Source organism: Tachypleus tridentatus, chromosome 8, assembly GCF_004210375.1.
Source record: "Tachypleus tridentatus isolate NWPU-2018 chromosome 8, ASM421037v1, whole genome shotgun sequence".
NCBI classification, from domain to species: Eukaryota; Metazoa; Arthropoda; class Merostomata; order Xiphosura; family Limulidae; genus Tachypleus; species Tachypleus tridentatus.
In genome coordinates, this window is record NC_134832.1 from 84,367,774 (window position 1) to 84,384,900 (window position 17,127).

The window sequence follows — 17,127 nt, forward strand, 5'->3', positions numbered from 1 at the left end:
TAAACAAACAAATAAAGGACAGTATGCAGATAAACTTTCAAATAAAGAATGTAAGTCCTATGTATTGCAGATCTTTAAAAAAAAAAAAAAATTGTCCTTTACCTTTAAACAAGGTTTTATAGTTTTTTCATAGTTTGATTTGGAGATGTGTTTGCTCTTTAAAGTTTACTCATCTTAAATTCTCATACACTAGAAACAAGAAAGATCACAATGCTGATAATAAGAGTAATTATCTCTAGCAAGTGTGTAAACACTTCTGTATTAATAGTTTTAAAATTTATGGCATAGTTTTGAAGTTTTTGATTTTTGGTAAATGTTGCCTATACTATTTAAAGAGTAATGTATCTAATATATTTTTCTAAAATATATTGCAACATCCTACCTATCCCAAAAAAAGCTGTACTTGGATCAAATAATTATATATGTTTATTGAAATTTTTGAAAACTAAATAAAATAATTTATCACTACTTAGATTGTGTAATTGTACTAAATCTTTGTTGCTTATAAAGTAAATTTTGTATACATAAAGACCTTTTGCTGTATTTAGTAGAACTAATAAATGTATATCATGGATACAGTTGTTTGTTTACAGGGGTTAACTGTTTCAGTCTAGAGGATTCTTCCATGAAGCTAAAAAACATAGAAGATAAAGGCAATTATTCTTCCTCTTCTCAAGAAAAAAGAAGAAATAACTAGTTGCCTATCAAATAGACCAGTTAATTTATCTTATCTTCACCTGTATCCTCACATTTACTCCTACTATCCTTATGCCTATAATTTATCTCAAGCATCATGGAATAGGACAAGAGCCCCAGCTGAAATATTGGGTAAACCACCTTAAAGTTTTCTTTAAACTATCTTTCATTCTGTCATTTAACCAGTCTCAAAGTAAGTTACTGTCTACTTGTACAGTTGTAATTTTCAACCAGTTTTACATCTGAAGTGATGTATTTAACAATACATGCTTCATTATATAAGCAAGGAAAATATTTAAATGATTCATGGTTTTAGAGTTAAAACTTTTGCTACAGGCATCTTTTTCTATGCATGTCTGGAGGTTTTAGTAAGTTACATTCAAAATTTATTTAAACTACTTTCTTATCATGGTATACAAATAAATTTGGAATAAAAGTATATATAATGAAAATTTATTAGTAGATAAGTTTCATATTATTGTTTTTTGTGGCAATATCTTAAAAAAATACTGAATATTCCTAGTATCTTGAGAATTGTGACATTTTCTTTCTAAATATCCCTTTAATTTATTTACCACCTTTGCAACAAGTACAAAGTTGAATATAAATTACTCATTATAATATTGTCATTGCTTAGTTAAAGCCAAACACTTATAGCCTTCAATCATATTTATTTACATAACCATAAAATAAAATTCAGACCCCTCTTCCCCCACCCACCTGTCACATACTCTCTTTCAGAAAGTATTGCCAGTAGTTGTCTCTGACATTTAATACTGTATTAGTTTATAACTAATATAAAGCCAGTGTTTTAATGAATGAAATGGCATATCATATTACCTTGTTTTCTGTACAGTGAATTGTCTATTTCAATTCCAGTTCAAAATTTATTCCCACAGAAAACACAATGATCTCAGCTTAAATTTTAATAGCCCTTATTACAGAGTTAGGAAGCCAGAAAAATTGTAGTTGTTTTGGGATATTGCATGCTTTTTTGCAAGTTATTATTATTTATTCTTTGATGTATTATTTAGTTAAATAAAAAACTATTTAGTGTAATACTATTATTAGTATGAAAAGTAGTTAAGTGTTGTTAACAGCAAAAAAAACCCAGACAGGTAATTTATTCTTTATTTTTCAACTATATTCTTTACTCACTATTATTAAAGTAATTAATATTTAAAAATGGCCTTTTTATGTTAGTTAAAGTTAAATTAGGTGAAGTAAATAGATGATAATAATAGAAAATGTCTTCACAATGTATGCTCTTGAACAGCTCATTTAATGTAATTCAACAGTGTAACATAAACTGCACTTGCACCAAATGATTTACAAGTTTGTTGGTGGGAAAATCAGTCACAGATCAAGGAGCAATAAAATAATAAAATTTAAGTAAAAAAAGATGTATATACTGCTTATGAATTTTAACTATTTCTGCATTGGTTACCTCTTTAAACACTTCTGGACGACTCATTATGGTGCATTCAAAATATAAGTGAACCCCTTTACTATCAGTTTATGTGAATGAAGTTAACATTACAATATATGTTATAATTCAAAGTTGTATGGTATTTTAAGTCCTATATTTTGAAAGAAACCTTTAAAAACTACTTAACATTTCTGATATATTGTTACATGATCCATGAGCAATAAAATTCTCTGCTTTGGCTCACTGTATCTTCAGTCATATAATAATACCAGTTGTGTAGATGTACATCTAGACAAGATGTTTACTTGTGTAATTGACACTTAAGTTTCAAAGTTCACTGGTTGAATGCAGTTGAAACGTAATAAATTTTGTCAACCCCTGACTGATGCCACACTAACCTTCATTAGATTTGATTGAGCTTTATAGCCGACATGTATACAGTCATTAAAAAGAGCTCATTTTATATTATACTCCAACAATGGTTTTTTTTAAATTGGTGTTCAGCTTTTATCATGGAGAATGATAAGTCTGAAGATAAAGACGTTGCATGACATCACCTAACCTAGAGCCAACTACATAAAATTTATCATGAAAGTAAAAATATTGATTCACTTTTAAACAATATTTCACTTTATACTTTTATTGCTAAACATCATGTCATAAAAGCTGCTGTTGTAATGTGGCATTACCAAAACACACTGGCTTTCCTGTAGATTAGAACTTGTTAATCTGTTTTGGTTTTTTTTTCCCTATAATTTTCCAATGACTACAACATAAATTCATTTTGTGAATTATCTTAATTTTGATTGGCTCAAAAATGAATTTACCAACATTTTATAACCTTGACTGCACTTTTCTGTCTCTTTGTTGGTCAAGTTTGATTTTGCAAAACTTTATTTCAGTTAAATACAGAATGTGAGGTTAGGATATACTTTAAGGGTTTTAGTACTTAACTCATAATTTTTTACAAGTTATACAATAGTATAAAATAATTAATGATCACTGTAATAAAATGGAAGTCATATTTGTAATATGTTTTGATCACAGATTAAGTAATGAATAATAACTTTTCAGATGATCCATTAGATCTGTCATCATCTTCTAATAAGAAACCATGCTCACCTCAACTAAAAAAAACCATGACTGAATGTGATACAGTAGTGCCAAAGGTTAAAAGAGGTAGATAGATATATTTTTTTGTAAATCATTAAAAAAAAATGGCAAACATAAGTTAATCTATCTTGTCTAAAGTATTGTAGCTAAAATCACGTTATTTGCTTTTAATAACTACTAACTTGTGTTAACATATATCTGTTTTATATCTGAATCAGTTTTATTAACCTTTTGTTTATTCAGTAGTACATCTTCCTATTAATTTGATATGTTTCCAGATAATGCAGAAGAAAAGGGCATGCTGTATCAGCTGCTGAAGAAAAGAAAGTCATTTATTCCATGTGAATCAGTACATCCACAACAAGTCTGACTGTTGATAACATAAGCGTGATAGAATATAGTAGACAATATACATTTTTTCTTACTCAAATAAATGTATATTGTTTACATAGATAATATTTTAGTTATTAGCTTTCGCAATAAGAAGGAAATTAATCTTATTTAATCACTTGTAGCCATTGTATTAATTTAGTTCCTTATATAGGCTGAGCAGTTACTCCTTTGCAAAGTTCATGAAATACAAGAACTCTACAACTACAGGACAGTAATATCCTAGAGAATTAATAAGTTATTGTTGATTAAATAAAACAGTCTTTAAAATTACATTTTAATAACTAATTTAATATTTATGATTGCATTATGTCAAAAAGACACATTAACAGTAGAAAACATTAAGTTATCAATAATATTTTTCAATTTTTAATCAGTGATGACGAGAAACCCACTTGTTGAGAATTTATATGCAAAAACGGCTCGTTTGGGCTGAGAAACACTTTTACACAGAAGGTCGAAACGTTGTTCGCTCTTCTATGTAAAAGTGTTTTCTCAGCCCAAATGAGCCGTTTTTGCATATAAATTTTTCAATTTTTGTTAAAACGTTGAAAGGTAAGTGAACACTGCAGTTGAAATAAGTGTTATTTTCTTAGTAAAACTGTTTCAAAGGCATGATCTGAAACATTCAGAAATGTGTAGTGAATCATTTTATTGTTCATTGTAAAGTAAACATAAATTATTTTTGAAATTCAAATTGGAGTTATGATAATATTAAGTAATAGTAAATGTTCAAAAGAAATGATTCAAGTAAACTTCACCCTTCAATCTAGGTTGTTCCATGAACATATGAAAGTGCTATGTTAAAGTAAAAACTAGGGTGAATTCATGCACTTTTAATTATTTGTGGGGGTTAAAGATTTCATTAAAAACTGTAATTTTTACTTTGGTTTTACACTTTGAAAGTTGGAAGTTCAACTTTAATGAAGGGGCAAATTACAAAATAGGATGTACTGCTATGCTTCCCACAAGTGCTTAGGTGATTAGTTTCAGTATATTAGGCAAAGCTCTTCTTTATAATGTTCCACTAAAAATATGTTTATATATTAATTTAGGGAATGTTGTTTTACATACTATTCTAGTCTTCAGAAGTAATCATTTGAATACATTAGGCAGAATTTGTTTTGGCTAGAGCTTATATTGACATCAAGAAGATAATTGTTTTATGTTTTAATGTAACTTCAGACTTTTAACATTGCATGCAAGTTGCCTTCAAGCAGTGTACAATATTAGCTGGATTTTTGAAACAGACTGTGTTATCTTAGTTATCTTTTACCTAAGAGCAGTATACAGTATTGGCTGGATATGTTGAATAGATGGTATTGACTTTATTATCTTTTACCTAAGAATAGGATGCAGTACTGGCTGGATATATCAGACTTCAATGTCATAGTTACCTTCTACTTTATTAATTTTTTTTTACAACATAAATGAAAGAAATGAAAGAGCTCAATATTTCAAAGTTTTCTGAAAGCCTGTTAGTGTTTTACTGAACAAAGAATTTTATATGGAAAAAAAAGAAATTTTCTAAAAACTAAATTTTAATATTTTTTTAATGCTACAAGTAAAATAACTTAATTTAAAATTAAAATAAATGGTTATCTGTGGTTCTTATAAATAAACTATTGATAAAGAAATCAGTATGTTAAAATAGATGAAATGTTCTTGCAAGACTATGTGTTAACTTTTTATGCCACCAGCTTATTTTGGCTAGTAATTGTAATAGGTTGCACTCCAGGGCTAGTCACACAGATATTATTTGTTAATAAAATTAAGCACACAAAATGCACTTTTAAAAGACATTTTAGCTACAAGTGTATAGATAAAAGCCATTAAAGTGCTCAAAATCTAAACATTTTAAAAACTAATTAACAGTAATGGTAAATTGACAAACAATGATTTATAAGCCAAATGAAAGTTATTGTATGGAGCAAATATATGTTTCAGTATAACACTGATCTGTCTTCTTTAGGTACTTCAGAAACTAGTGCTCTGTTAAAATATATATTATGTTCTCTTTGTAAACTAATTTTCACTAAGCTTATAAACCATATCAGTTTACTATTGTATTAGCATAATGTACTTTCATACACAAGTATTAAAAGTATATGATCTATTTGATAATGAATTAGTCTTGTAAATATACACATATCCACAAAAGCTTAGAAGTTGTACAGTAATGTGATTGTAGTCTTTGAATCAACAAATTGAGCAGTGTAGCACAGTTGAGTTACAAAGAAAAAATGTAATTCTGAAATTAATGGTCATCTCTTCACAAGGAATAGTTTCTTTCTTTTTAAGTTCCTGTGACCTGCCAAAGAGTTCTGCAAACCAGCCTTGTGAAAACTTTCATCTATTCTTACTACATTAACCCTTAAACAGCAGGAATGTTGTAGGTAGAAGCATCCAATTGATGGTGGCCACTGTTTAAGGATTAATTGTTGCCATTGCAAGATGGTGTAATCATTCAGTAGGTCTCTTCATTAATAAGTATGCAACACACTTTCATCAACAATGATGCTCCCTACATTTGCATGGGTGAATCCTCATTCTTTACCTCAAAACTGTTGTGAAAAGATGTTCCAAGTGTGGAGATTTGAGATTTTTTCAATGTTCAACTTTCACTTAAATTTTAACATACTCAGTATTAATTCACAGTTTAATGTAAATGGTTCTTTTGCTGATATGAATGAAAGTGTTTCTCACCATAAACAAAATACCAATAACTTGATGGAAAGTTCTTTATCAGCAGAAGACATGATGGCCATCGTCCAACATGATGGGGTCCATGATAAAGCCAGGACTCCCATTTCTTTCGAGACTGAAATTGAGGAGCATGAATTTGAGAACTTTTCTCAACCTACAAGTTTTACTTTAGGAACATCCTTACCTACTAAAGAATACTTTGTCTTCTTTGAATTTTCAAAACCTTTTTACATGGGTATGTACAGTCCTCTCTTTCTCTCTCTCCTATATCACTTAACTCTCTGTTTTATGTAATACAACCTCATAATTTCTTTGTTTATTCTCCCTTTTCTAATGTGCTGTACACACCAATTCTTTTCTAGAATATCTTCATTCCCACAACACTTGCTGTGTTCTTCTCACCTGACTCATTCATATGTTCTTACATATGTTCATTCAAACTTCCATATTCCATATATCCAGTCTTTGGATATGCCATTTGGAGTTACCATGCTGTGCTATCTACCACATTCTGTCTTCCTCAGTACCACAGAAGATTTTTCTTTGCCCATCCTTACCACCCTTTTCTGTTCCTTCTTATCTACAGACCCCCTTGCCGAACTGGGACCTAAGTGTGGTTCTTCACGTTCTCACCCAAGATCCTTCAAACCTATTGCTGCTTGCTTATTATATCATCTCTCCCTCAAGACCTATTTCCTTCTCCTTTTTGCCTGTGGTTGCCATCACTCTGATATTTATGCCATATATTCCTCCTCTATTTTCTACCACTGCACTTACCTCCTCAGGTGGCCCCAATCAGCCTTTTCTGCCCAAGGCTTTTGCTGCTAAGTAAGGTGATTACTTCTGTATCTCTTCCTTCTGTGTACAGTCTCTGATCTAAATGGACTGCTGTATTACATCCAGGTTGTTCATTGCTATCTATCGTACACTTCCTCCTTTTCAGGTTCCCATCACCATCTCTTCATTTGTTTTGTTCCTCTTCTATACTAGAGATTTCTCATCATACTTACCAAATATATCCATGAACTTATTTGTCTGGTTTACTTCATTTTGCAGGTGTGTGATTTTCATCTCTTGTGTACAATATCAGATTAGTACATGAAGCATTCCCTTACTGCTCATTTTCACCATTCTTTGTGAATTATCTAACATACCCTTTTTTTCTTTTCTTTTTTTTTCTCCACTGTCTGCACTCTTTGTCTCATCTACAGAGGGATTTAGATTTCCTCAATAGCTATCTTTTGTTTTGGCTTTCAACTTTAAACAAGGGAGCTTACTTAAATTATTCCTACTCACCGTAATTTACTATAGGATCTCACCAGCCAACTAGTGTTGACTTTCAGGGTGTACTTACTCAAAATATGCATTGAGCCAGGATAACAGAGATTGGTAATACCATCTGTTCTGGTTGTATAAGTGCCCACTGTGAAAGTAGTTCTATGAAACCATTTGAGATTTCTTCATGGTATTTCTGCATACATTTCTTGTCTGATCTAGACCTTACTCATTCCATGAATCATCATGGGAAAAACAACAACACTAAAGCAGTGTTTCTGCTCATTCCTCTAGGTTTTAAAAATAAGGTTTGTGGCCACCCTTTCCACTGTGTCCAGTAAATGACCTTTCTGGACTGAAGGGGATCTGAGCATATTCTCCAGGTCTCCCTCCTCAACCCAAATTTTCTTCCTCTCCTTATTAACTGAAGCATGGAGGACTCTTGCCACTTACTGGTTTCCAGCAACTGAAATGTTGTATCCTGACTAATTGGGACCTAAAACAAGGAATCTCTATGATGAGAATTGAGGCTGTGGTAACACCACTGTGTAGTGTAGGTGATCTCACATGTAAAACTCTGATATATCACAACTTTCAGGTGGACTGACATTACAGATCCTCCTCCTGTAACCAGAGTCTGGTCAGTAGAGTCAAGGTGATCACTTTCTTTCTGGTCCATTCCACATCATACTGAAAAACAAACAACTTGCCAAATACTGCAGCCATATTGTAGCTCGTAGAGACTGATAATGTGTATTTAATATGGTACCCTCTTCCTGCAGATGAGGACTGTTGTGATAGATAGTTGAGTGGATATGACAACACCATATATGGATGATGGATGCTCATCACAAATGTCCTTCTTCCACAGCTGGTTTTTGATTCATGGAGTCTGATGGTAGCAGTGGTGAGCACAGTGGGTATAGTCTGGATGAGACCCCCCATCACTTAATGCCGGCTGTCTGACAGGTTGTATGTAAGTACTTGGATGGCCGTATACCTATTGCACTTATCCTTATGACATGTTTATGGCTTTTTTGTCTCTTCTATTCTATATGTTGGTAAAGAATGTATAGTAGATGAGATGTTGTGTCCCATGGAAGAAGATCATTGAGATAATTTTTGCATGAATCCCTCCCCTGTCTCCATGTGTCATTTGAGCTATTCTGTGTAGGTGAATATTTGTTTCAAACATTAACAGTTTTATATCTGAAAATGTATTTCCGGTAAATACTCACTTCCACACGTTTATACCCTCTTCTCACTTTTCTAGTGCACATTTCTTCATTGCCTTTCCAAAGATTGAGGGTTCATGAGTGCAAATTTGGAAGGAGTTGCTGTGTGGATCTGTGTATCACTCCTGTTGATGGGAGTTCTGCTGTATGATGATGTCATCATGCACTGGTAAAAATTCCTATAGTTTCACATGAAATTAGGTGGGAGTTTTCACATGACTGGTGGCTTGTAAATTTCTGGCAGGAAGAAGCTATTATGTTTGAAGAGGTGAGCATGAAAAATACGTTTTCAGGTAAAGAAAATGTTAACTTTTCAAATTGACTGTTACTGCATTTTCTTTTAGTATGAACAATTTGAGTCTGTTGAAGTGAAAACTTATTCACTGTTTTGCTATGAAACAGGCAATAAATCAAAAAATAAAAAAAAAGTACTCAGTATGAAACACCTAACCTTACCAGACTAGAGTGTTGCATAGAAACGAGTCTGAATGCATTTCCTACTTGTCTCAGACTATTGGGCAAGTGTTACTTTTGAATCCTAATATGAATTTTTAGTTTAGTTAATCTTATTTGCTGTGTGTTGTTTATAGAGTAATTTTAAAATTTTTGAGAAGGAAAACTGTGATTGAAGTATTTTTATAGCACAACAGAAGTTTTAATATAATTTATAAATTTCAGATTACTTCCTTATGATTTAATTTCAGATGTATGAATAAGAAGATTATTGTTTTACTTGTACTTAAGCTTCAGTTTTGTTTTCTGCACTGCAGCAACATTTATTTCAACTTAACAATGTGTGTTATTATACAAACATTTACATTTCAGTTGTTTATATCTAATAAACCTTTTTGTGTTTAACTTGTTACAGTAACTTTCTATCATGTTCAACAAGTTTTTTGTGTTTTTTTTACTATTATTTATTAAGTTGGACACAATTTACCAGATTTTCTTAGACATGTTGCATGATATGCATTTATACTGTCATTTGGAAAGTAATCAGTCATCAATATGAGTAAATATGTTTAGAGTAGAAGAAAAGTTGTAGTTAAAAATGCCTGTGTGAAAAGTAGAGTTTTGTTCACTAGTACTTTACACAACTTTGTATTCATCATGAATAAAACAATGAAGTTATGATACTTATTTCTAAATTTGTAAGAAAAGTAGAAATATTTTCAAGAGCCTTATATACAAAGTATTTGTTATTGTTTAAACCTTAAATATTTGGGCATGTACATAATCCTCCATAGATCTAATATTGAATATTAAATTTGCATTTCTTTTATATACATGTGCCTTTAACTGCACTGTAAATATATTGTTAATAAGGTTTCAAAAGCAATAGTTGAACATAGAAGGTTTCTGAGCAAAGAAAGTTGATCAGTAACTTGAATTGTAATTTTCATGTCAAACCAGATAGTAAGTGAAGTTGGAGAAATATCAAGGTTACAATATGCAGCACTGGATTAAAGTGTAACTATTAATCAAACAATCGTTATACCTATATGGAGACTTATGTTCAATAAAAGAAGTGAGATCGTGTGTAATAATTTGTAAATAAATTTTAGTTGAGTTTTTTTTTCTTTAAGTGATTTGAGAAAAAAACATCTGGCAAGTTCAAGTTCCTTTTACTTTGCCTGTAAGAGGGTTTTCTGGATCTGATGTAGAAATAACTGTCTTCTCATTCCTTTTCAAAAGAACTTTAAGATAACCTACTCAATTGTCATAACAAATTTGTAATAATTATTTCATATAGTTTATTTATTCAAAATTTTAGAAATATTACAGATTGTAATTACATTGAGCCAAAATTTATCCTCAAGTTGTTCAGCAAATTTTATTTAATGTTTGACTTAAGAAGCACCAGACTTAAAATATTAGTGTATATCCTTTATGTTGAAAGAAACATTCACATGCAACAATAGTGTATGAATTGTTAACATCTAACACTACATCTTTGAAATAATAGCAGTGTGTAAGCCAATGCATGAAAATAGCATTGACATTGTAACAATAACTTAAAAATCACGTGTTATTATGTTGGAAAGGGTCTGTTTTTCAATTAGTGGCCATATTTTTGTTAATACGTAGAAAAAGAAATTGATATTGAAAATTTATTTCTGAAGTTCATATCTAATATTTGAACAACTTACTTCATGATATCCATTTAGTTATAAATATTTCTAAACTGGTAAGAGAATTTTATTAGATTTCTAAATAGTGTTGAGTTTCATTTGTATATAAAAACGTTAACAAAATTCAATGTTAAATTTATGCCAAAATAAAGACTGCATCATTTTGCAAAGATAATTTTAGTATGAAGGCTCAAAATATTCATTTGGCACAGGTTGTTTAAGATATTTTTTTCTAACACGTTTAATTTCTAATTAATATACTTTCAATTTAGAACACAAACTGGCTATTTTGAACTGATTAAAATTTAATAGTGGAAGAAACTAACATGGTTCTGTTGAAGAACAAGTAGTTGTTGATATTTTCAAGACAACTAATCTAGTTAATCCAGATTTGCTTTTTGACGACAATTGACCTAGTCACCTTATTAATTCACAGTTCATAATAAAAATGTTTATTAATTAGTTATAACTGTTAAGCATAAATAGATGATGGTCAATGACTTCAGTGAAGCCGTTTTTCCATTGTTCTAGATGCCATAATGCTTATGTTACACCTTGTAGTGCTTTTCTGTATGTTCTCTAAAAGAAACTTGTATAAAAATAAAGTAAAACCATGTTTTAATTATTTTATGTATTTAGTTACCAGTAGCAGTGGTCACTGTTGTATAAATCAGACAACTATTATGTATGTTCTGTACTTGGGTTATAACTCAGTTATAAGGAATACAAGTACAGTGGTTTTACATATAGTATAGAAATTTAATACTTTTATGGCCAAAGTTCATAGTTGCTGACTTGTATAAATCCCAAAACTTGCAGTTTCATTGTATACTGTGTGTATTCACGTTTGGGTTCATGTATTTGCATAAATACCATATGTAAATTATATATATAATGTTTTCTTAACCTAAAACGAACCTTTGTTAAATAATTTATGGTAAAATAATAGTAAAGATGGCTTCTTTAAAAACCTGCTCTTTTTCTGTAACTTTATAAAAAAAAAAAAAACTCGTATATATTGTAGTCTACATAGATTGAATCACTTATTGTCTTTATTTAAGATACACTTGAAAGCTGCTCGTATGTCGAATGTTATTTTTGTTGTCAGAATATTAAGCCAATGGTTTTGTAATGTAACCTGTATCTCAAGACGGTTGGTATGGGTATTAAGACAACGTTGTTCTCTATTTTAATAAAAGTTTTAATACCCATACCAGCCGTCTTGAGATACATGTTCACTTCAAATAGGTTTCTCGTCATGCACGAATGTAAAATAATTTGTTAACGTGGAACAGTGATCAGTCTTCTAAACTGTGAATGAAAACTAAAATTGTGCTCTTCACTTTGGGGCCATGAATGCATTATGAGAGTGAACATTAAATCCCAGTATTTGATGACAGTAGCACACGAGCCGGTTATGGGCGGTGTTGACTGACTACCTTCCATCTTATCACTTCAACATTAGAAATGATTTGTGCAGATAGGCTTCGAATAACTTTATGCAAAATTAAACAAACACCAATAAACTATTTAAACATTTCATATTATGTAGCAATTTCAACCCCATTCAGTCCAGAGAGCAAGTTTTAGTTATAAACTAAATCGACAGTGGACTTGCCATACCACGACTCTTAATATAAGAGGTGCATAGAAAAAGAAAAAAAAGCGTCACAGGTTTAGTTACCTATAGTGTTTGAAATTCACTTTTTTTTACATTAGATCGTGTGTGTGTACAATGGTGAAAAGATTTATTGCATTGCCCAGTTCTCGCTTCAGAATCATCTGTTCTGAGGCACTAATGCTGCATATAGGTGTAGTTGTATTTCATGGATGATGCAGTACTGTCTAATTATTACATTACCAGCTTTATAAGCTGCTTGGGTTTTGCATTAGCCGTTTTTTTTGGGTTTTTTTTTTGTTATAAATAGAGATTCTTACTGAAAGTCAACTTAGAGGCTTACCTGTTACAAAATGCATGCGTGTGGTGCTACCATATCTGAGGGCTGCGAGTTGACTACGAAAAAAAAAAAAACAACAGTCATTATTTATTTAAGCAAATAATTAAGTTCAACAAAACATACTGCTAGATTAATTAAATTTAATCAGTGTACTGTGAACCGCTACATGCAGAGGTTCAGAGAGACTGGTTGTGTGGATTAATGGAGGAGTGGGTGCAGGAAGAAAGCTTTCATTACAACTGACAATTGTGTTCTGAAACGTACCAGCCTGCAGCATTATCAGATATCATTCACAAATCTCAAAAAAACAGAACGTGTTAGAGAACTTCACTGTCACAATGTTCACCATCCTCTTTTGCCCATGTTCAGCCAGTCTTCCGGCATGACAGCCAAGAAAGAAACATCTCTTCACCAACAATATAGGGTGAAAGCAAAGAAAACTTATCCACTGGACTAAGGCAATGTGAAACAAAACAATTTTTTCATATGAATCAAAGCTTAGCATCCAAGGGTCTGATGGGAAGCACTTTTTACGACATCTCTCTGGAAGAGTTTCATCTAGCAATTACGAAGCACCTGCATAATCAGTTGATATGGGGATACATCTCTGGCCAGTATGTAGAACACCTGAATTTTATAAAAAAAAGCACTGTTAATGCTGACAAATAAGCCGAGATCCTCAAGTCACATTCAAGGCCAGCAATTTAGGATCACTTTCGTATGGCTGATCAGTGTATACTCCAGAATGACTCTGCTCTATGACAAAGGACTTGAAATGTTGGTAATATTCTTGCACCCTACGAAGTAGACGTGAAATAAATAGAAAACTTGCCTCTACTTGTATTGAAAAGACATGTTACGTTTTGGTGAATGACTCTCTGCAAGAAGAGGATCGAGACGCTGACCAGACAACAGCCTAGATCTCAACCCTATCGAAAACTGCTGGAAAACAATGGGTAACAAAGTGCAATAGAACAAACTGAAAAGCATCTTGAAACTGCAGGGAGCTGTAATCCACGTGTAGCATTATGACACCACCTGCTTCATCCAATCCCTCGTGCACTCTATACCATACCGATGTCAAGCAGTTATCAAGGCCAGAGGGGAACACAACCAAACATTTAAACAAAAAAAACAGACTTTGATCACTTATGTCAATTACATTAGCAGTAGTATCTTTAAATGTAGGTTTCGTACTCGGAACATTTTCATATTTGTTGATCATCCGCTGTAATATGTTTGTCACGGTAGGTTTGTTAACAAACACTTGTGTGTGCGTTTTTTGTTGCCTGAAATATGAATCAGTTTACATCGCACAATGTCAATAACTATTTTACAATAGCTCTGAAACTTCCAATGTACAATCTATTAAAAAATTACAGAAACCAAGAAATGTGAAAAACATTGGGTGTTACAAATAATTTTTTCCCACCACTAAAAATGTTTGGTTATCTTTGCCTCACTTCTTTCACAAACTTTGTAGCCTTTGTTTCGTGTTTTTGTTTTTTTCGAATTTTTGTACGAAGGTTAAAAAAAAAGACTACCCGCGCATAGCAATCCTTAATTTTGAACAGCTAGATTAGGGTGAAGGCAGCTAGTTATCAGTACCCACCTTTAATTCTTAGCCTACCTTTGCTTGATCCACTAATGGGACTTCGTAGTCTTTGTTATATCGCAGCTGCGGCACCAAGGTATAAAGCATGCTTGGACAGCATCAGTATGCGAAACAAGAATCCTCAAACTCAAAGTTCGGACACTAATTATACGAGATCACGCCTAGCACTGTAGCTTCTGCAATCAAGGTGTGCCAGGAAATTTAATGTAAGATAAAGTATTAAATCAACACTTAGGAAAAATGTAAAATGGTAAAGCATTGTACAAGTTTATTTTGAAAGACTACGTTGGAAGAGTGTCGTTTGTCAATCTTATCAAAACATGAGAAAAATAAACAAATTTGAATGAGTGATATCGCCATCTCTTATTTGCAAGAAGAGTAAATTATAGTAGTCAGCTTTTCTAATAGTTCGCTCTCTCTTTCTCGTCATTTGAGTATTTGTATACCTGGGAGGGTCAGCTGCGCGTTGACCTCTTCCTCCTTCCTTTACTTTATTTATCACAACAGTTAAATGTGTGGATAAATATTACATGAGCACTGGAGTAGCCCGCACTTATTATGGAACTTTAGAGAGAAATTGTATATTTGCACCAAATGTATTGGTGAATGGTACATGGACATTGCCCTGATAGGGGCCTGAATAAGTCGCACTTTCACTAGAAGGAACTTACTAAGAAACATTTGCATAAATTACCCTTTCAATGTTTATTAGCGAGGCCTGACTAATGTTATGTTTAGTTTGTAGGTGGTCTTTTTTAAAAATATTATTTGTTTATTTTCTAACCTAATGTATAAGTTAACAGGGGAGAGGTACACAGTACCTGTCAGTTTCGTATACTAGTTCGTTTTGCCTCCAATTTTTATTAAAGTAACTTATTGTACTGTGTAGGAGTCAATCTGTTGATTTATCATAGTTTGTAAACTTATATTTGCTCCTGAATTTGTTAATGATAAAAAATATCTTAGAAAATCGCTTACCCTTTCCAACTAAACAATTGTTTTTAAAAACAAAAATTCAATCATCAGGTTGTAACTTTTAAAAATACACAAATGATTTTGAAGTGGTGAATTCTCTCGCTCTATGCCCGTTGAACCCTTTTATGTTAAGTAAAGAAATGATGGTCTGTAAACAATACATCTTTATCCAATACCCTTATACTACTACTGATCTGTAGATGATTGCTTTCTTATTTTGGAATCTCCTGAACAGGTACCGTAGTTTCTTTACTACTTGAATAACAAATGAAAAACATTATTTTCACATGTAAATTTGAAAATGTTTGTTTGTTTGTTTTGAATTTTCGCACAAAGCTACTCGAGGGCTATCTGTGCTAGCCGTCCCTAATTTTGCAGTGTAAGACTAGAGGGAAGGCAGCTAGTCACCACCACCCACCGCCAACTCTTGGGCTACTCTTTTACCAACGAAAAGTGGGATTGACCGTCACATCATAACGCCCCCACGGCTGGGAGGCCGAGCATGTTTAGCGCGACTCGGATGCGAACCCGCGACCCTCAGATTACGAGCGCATGCCTTAACGCGCTCGGCCATGCCGGGCCAATTTGAAAATGACCCTAAAAACATTTTTCTCTGATACGCTAACCAAGCGTATAAATTTTAGTTTTGTAGTTGAGTTTTATCAAAAATAATCTTCATTTATTTTTTTAATTTTTAAACTTTGTTCCCGATTTTTTAAAAGATAAATTTACTTTGTTATTGTATCCAGTGCTTATAAACCAGCTAACTATTAAAGTAACCGATCCATTAAGAACTCCCCTACCCTTGTGACACAACGTCGTGTCTGCGGACTTCTACTGCTAGATATTGGTGGTGGGCAGGGAACAGATAGTTCTTTGGGTAGCTTTGCACTTAATAATAAACAACATTAAAAACTGTCATATATCAGAAGTATACCTTGTAAAAATGTTTATTCTGTTTATTACATTGATAAAAACATGAACAAAACCATTAACCCGCTGTAAACAACAAACTTAAGTTTCAAATGTAAAATATTGTTATAAAACTATAATACTATTTTTTTAGGTGAACTTTCACGTACCTTGTATTATAAGCTGAAAATGTTCTGTTTTTAAATGACCTATTCACAACGAACCGTATTTCTAAGTTATTTAGTAATTCATATTTGTTCGCACTCAACGCTCTTATATTTTTCAATTACTGTCTAGCTCGTCATTGGTACGTCAAACAAACAAACAAACATATTGCGTTACAAGGTTAAATTAAAAGACTGTATTTGAAATGTGCATTAGAAAATTTGAGCAAAACATAGGAAACATACTTTCATGCGTATGGGTAATGTGGTTTTTCTTTTCGAATGAAAGATTTCTAAATTTTAAACAAAACTATTAATTAATGAACAGGAATTACACATTCTCCGTGAACTAAGACAATAACTAAATTCAAGAGAATATGTGAATATTCTTCATCTTCATGTGCTTCATGGGGTCTTGTCAAAAAAACTTAAAACACACAGTGACAAAATGAAATGAAATTTATAAATTTTATTTGAACGTTAATTTGTTTCAAATTTTTTTGTTTTAATTAACATTATTATTTAAC

The 17,127-nt window shown here is 32.0% G+C and overlaps 1 protein-coding gene across 2 annotated transcripts in view; it reads left to right on the forward strand.

The window, feature by feature from the left end:
• The window catches only part of LOC143222817 (uncharacterized), a 41,535-nt gene extending 30,384 nt beyond the window's left edge, over window positions 1-11,151 (forward strand). Inside the window, exons 10-12 of one of the 2 annotated variants that reach the window (XM_076449884.1) lie at window positions 580-828; window positions 3,200-3,304; window positions 3,517-11,151. In XM_076449884.1, coding sequence (XP_076305999.1) covers window positions 580-614 — 35 coding nt within the window. In that variant the 3' untranslated portion in view covers window positions 615-828; window positions 3,200-3,304; window positions 3,517-11,151. The remainder of the gene's footprint in view (window positions 1-579; window positions 829-3,199; window positions 3,305-3,516) is intronic. The other variant, XM_076449883.1, reaches the window with a different exon arrangement.
• Window positions 11,152-17,127: the final 5,976 nt, after the last annotated feature.